The sequence below is a fragment of the Propithecus coquereli genome, unplaced genomic scaffold, assembly GCF_000956105.1.
Source record: "Propithecus coquereli isolate 6110/MARCELLA unplaced genomic scaffold, Pcoq_1.0 Scaffold587, whole genome shotgun sequence".
In the NCBI taxonomy this organism is placed as follows: Eukaryota; Metazoa; Chordata; class Mammalia; order Primates; family Indriidae; genus Propithecus; species Propithecus coquereli.
In genome coordinates, this window is record NW_012151807.1 from 763,128 (window position 1) to 767,474 (window position 4,347).

General features: G+C 54.2%; 1 protein-coding gene across 1 annotated transcript; it reads right to left on the reverse strand.

Annotated features, from left to right (window-relative positions):
* Positions 1 to 439: 439 nt before the first annotated feature.
* Positions 440 to 4,347, reverse strand: RING1 (ring finger protein 1). The gene is made up of 7 exons (XM_012658454.1): positions 4,191 to 4,347; positions 3,958 to 4,092; positions 3,038 to 3,198; positions 2,696 to 2,911; positions 1,572 to 1,961; positions 1,137 to 1,410; positions 440 to 846 (listed from the first exon to the last, which is right to left on the reverse strand). Exons 2-7 carry the CDS (start codon positions 4,033 to 4,035, stop codon positions 745 to 747), a joined length of 1,221 nt encoding a protein of 406 aa, XP_012513908.1. The 5' UTR covers positions 4,036 to 4,092; positions 4,191 to 4,347; the 3' UTR covers positions 440 to 744.

The window sequence follows — 4,347 nt, forward strand, 5'->3', positions numbered from 1 at the left end:
CCCCCCACCTCCCCGCTCTCGCTTTTTTTTTTTTTTTACGCAGCTATAGAAACCAGCTTCTCGCAGTGATGAGGAGTAATTTCCCTTCGGAACATCACGGGCCTGTCCGTGTCTACAAACATGCCTTTCTCTTCTGAGCCACTTTCCTGCATTCCTTTTGCATTGGAATCACGGGTTAAGTCTGGGCAATTCAGGTTTTAGGAGGCAAGTTTGGGGTCTGACTTCACACCTCTCCGCTCTTCATCCTGTCTCCCCCAGCTTCACGGATCTTTCTGTTCCCGTCCCTATTTCCCAGTTTGGAGGTTCCGAAAGAACGTGGTGAATAACCTCGTACATTTTCTTCCCATTTCCAGGGCTAATCCTACGTGATTTCTAGGCCTCCCTTTCTCAACCTTTTTTCCTTGTACACCCCTGATAAACAGAGACACAGCACTGCAGGTTTCAAAGAGGAAAAAAAGCGCATTTGTTGTTGGTGGGAGGGAGTAAAGGGGAGGGCTCTTCACCTCCCCACACCTTGTATAGATGGGTGCTGGGGGCAATAGAAAAGGCAGCAGATGGGGGCGTATGCCTCGCTCTGTACAATATAGAAGAATCTGATATAGACACTTTGTATAAAAGCCACTTGTCCTCATTTGTGTCCTCTTGCTGGCTGGCTGGGGGGCAGGGGGGACAAAAAAGCTGGGGTGATGGGCCAGGACACAGGGACATCCCATGGTCCCCATCCTCTAGCTGTCCCTTCTGGGGTCACTTTGGATCCTTGGTGGGGGCGTAGCAGAGCTCCAGTGGCCGGGACACCTTCCAGAACTTCTCATTCACCAGCTCCAGGGTCAGTGAGCCATTCAGCGTCTAGGCAGGGGGCAAAAGGGAGGGGGGGAAGACAGAAGAAAGTTGGAGAAGATGGAAAAGGAAATGAATGAATGAGAGGCAAAAGGTGACCGAGGGAGGAGGGAAGGAAAAAGGAATAATACAAGGGACAGGGCAAAGCAGGAGCACACAGAGAGATGGGAGAAGGGCGTGGAGGATGCAGAGAGAGAGGAGGGCCGGTGAGTTCCGAGGTCAGGCTCCTGGTCGTGTGTGGCCCCAGCCTACCCTTCCTTCCTTTCCCCTCGTATACCACTGTCCTCAGAGGCTCTCACCGTGAATGCTCCGCCTCCAGGTGCGATGTAGATGGTGTACTGCTTTTCACTGACGCCCTCCAGGCTGGGCAAAGCAGGCTCCTCAGGACCGTCACCTCCTCCAGCACCTCCACCCTCCCCACCACCCCCATCAGGTCCCCCAGTGTCAGCGGCACCCCCGCCAGGCCCTCCTGGCTCCCCTGCCTCTTGCTGCTGTCGCCGCTCGAGGGCAATGCGCAGGGCCAAGTACTTGGAGAGATGGTCTACTGTGGCATTCCCAGTTGTCTTCACATACCTGGAATGGGAGAGAGAGCGGGTTTAGAGCGCAGGAAGCCTCAAATGGGGAAAGGAGGTGGGGCTTTCGAAAAGGGCTGGGTTTGGGAAAAGCCCACTTCTGATAGAAATCTCTGTGACCTTTGGTTTCTCACTGGTCTGGGGAAAGACAGGGCTCCTCACCTAGTCTGGCAGTATTCTCCCTTCTCCACGAGCAGAGGGTGGGGCCGGAACACGAGCTCAATTTCTCCACCTGGCTCCGGGGGACTGGGGGCCCCAGGAGGGCTTGGGGGGCCCAGAGTTCCCCCTCCCAGGGTCCCTCCCCGGTCACCAGAGTCTTCAGAACCGGCGCCACCACCCACCCCACCAGTGCCACCTCCTCCTGTCCCTACGCTGCTCCCCCCTGCACCCCCTCCACGGGGTCGCTTGGGAGCAGGGCCTGGGGCAGAGTCAGGGGCAGAGTCTGAGCTCACATCCTCTCCATCCCCCTCACCCTCCCCAGGCTCTCCTTCCCCCCCACTCATCGTTGTGGTCTGATCTGACCCGGGCATCGGCCGCCTCACACGCTGGGCCCTGTAGAAGCAAGTGGTTAAGGTTAGAAAGCATCAAGGATAAGGGGCTTAGACTTTAAGCTTCAGAGAATTAAGAGATCAGGGAAATCCTAATGACAATACCTAATATTCATTAAACATTAACTATGTGCCAAGTGCTCTGCTAAGTGTTTTGCACCAATCCCCTCACCTAACACAACAAATCCTATGATGCAGGTAATTATTTCTGTTTTATGGCAGAGAAAACTGAGGCTTAGAGAGATTAAGTAACTTATTTGAGATCATAGGCCCCCTCCTGTCAAAGTATGGTCCAAGAACTAGTCACACAGCATCACCTGGGAGTTTGTGAAAGGGAGATCCTCAGGCCCACCTCTAGATCTACTGAATCAGGGTTTGCATTTTTAGCAAGACCAACAGGTAACGTGGGTACACATTAAAGGCTAAGTGATGCTGGCCTAGGAAGTGAGAGATTTAATCCCCAGCAGCATGACTCCAGAGCTTATTCTCGAAATCACTCTACTGTTCTAACTTCTAGAAAGTCAGAGGATAAACTATATTTTTCTTAAGAAAAGCAGTGCCAGTTGCTTACGAAGAAACTACAATTTACATCCATAATTTCCAGGCCTAACACAGGCCGTGCTCAGCTCTTAGGATGCTGAGGCTGAGAAGCTGGCAAGCAGCAAAGACAGTACTAGGAATCTGACCCACAGACCCGTCCCACTAGTCCTGCTTCCGCCTCTCTCCTGACCCTTGCACCTGTGCATGGCCTGCATGCGCAGCCCCTCCTCGATGCTGGAGCTCAGTGCCTGCTGGTTGTGCAGGCGGCTGAGGCGGATGAGCACTCGGTCCTGGTGGGCTTCATATTCCTCCCGGCTGGGATAGATCTTAGAGATCAGGGCATCAAAGTTGGGGTCTGGCCGTAGGGATCGCTTGGATACCAACTTCTTGCGACAGGTAGGGCACTCCTTGTTCCTGGAGTAGGAGTAAGGAAGTCCTGAGCCGTCAGTCCAGGGAAGTGAAGCCTAGGCTGAACCAGGACCAGTGAGAGGGTCCAACTCCATACCCCTCACCCCATCTCAACCATGGCTCTCCAGTTACCCGCTCCGCAGGGCTGTGACAATGCAGTCAGAGCAGAATCGGTGGAGGCACTCCTTGGTGGTCATTGTATTCTTCAGCATGTCCAGGCAGATAGGGCACATGAGTTCTGAATGCAGTGACCGAGGGGAAACCGCAATCTCTGTGCCATCCATGATGGCTTCCTAGAGGCACCAGTGAGCGGGAAGGCAGTGTGGGTTGTGGGGAAAGGAGTTTTAGAAACCAGCAGCCCATGAAATAAGTGTTTTGTGACATACAATGAGATGGCAGAATCTGGGTACCCATATTGGCCACTAGAGGAGGAAGGGAATTCAGAGAAAGAGGGGGCCCATTGACTTGGAGAGAATGGAGAGCACAAAGTAGTAGTATCCATTGACTAAGAGTAGCTTTAGACTATGAGGATCTGAGGTTTGGTGAGAGACCTGGGGGGGGGGTACATATCTGTGGTTTGGAAAAAATTCATTCAACAGAATTTCTTAAAGTGTGGTCCTGGTACTACTTATATCAGAATCCCCTAGGGTGCCTGTTACAAATGCAGGTTCTGAGGCCCCATCCCGCTACTGCATCAGAATGTTAGAGGGCATGAAGCTCTATTTTTAATAAACTCCCAAAGTGAGTCTTATATGCACTGACCTATGATGCTGAACTGAGGAACAGGAAGGTAATTTCTATGTCTGTTTACTATCTTTCAAATGAAGATAGTAATACTTACTCTACCTCTCTGGCAGGGTTGTTTTGAGGATCAAATGAGTTAAATGTGAAAGTGCTTTGAAAGATTAAGGTGATTCAAAGGTAGGACCAGGGAGTCTGGAATCAAGCAGGGCTGAACAGAGCAAAGAATGAAAAAGAGGCTGTGTGATGGGGTCTGTGGATCGAGGGGTTTGGGGGGAGGGGGTAAGCTGGGAAAGGAGAGTCCCTGTCACCTGCGGGGTCCGATGCAGCTCGTACAGACTCAGTTCCCACGTTTTGCTGGCATTCTGGGCATTCGCCGGCGTCGTCATGGTGACCGGGCACAGACACCCACCAGGGCTCCGCTGCGGTGGAGGAGGAGAGGAAGGCTGGGGAGGTGGGGAGGAGGGTGTTAGGGGGGCCGCCCTCACGCAGACCCCGCCCCTCCAGCGGCGCCCCTCTCCTCCCCCGCCCCGCTGCCCCTCACCCGGCTCCGGCAGTCCGCGCTCCCGCTGCCACCGCGCCCCTCTCGAGGCCCGGGCTCCTGGGCCGAGTTCGCTCGGTCCGCAGCCGCTGCTCAGACAGCAGCTCCCGCCGCCGCCGCCGCCGCCGCCATGGCCCGGGCGCTGGGGCCCTACGTCACT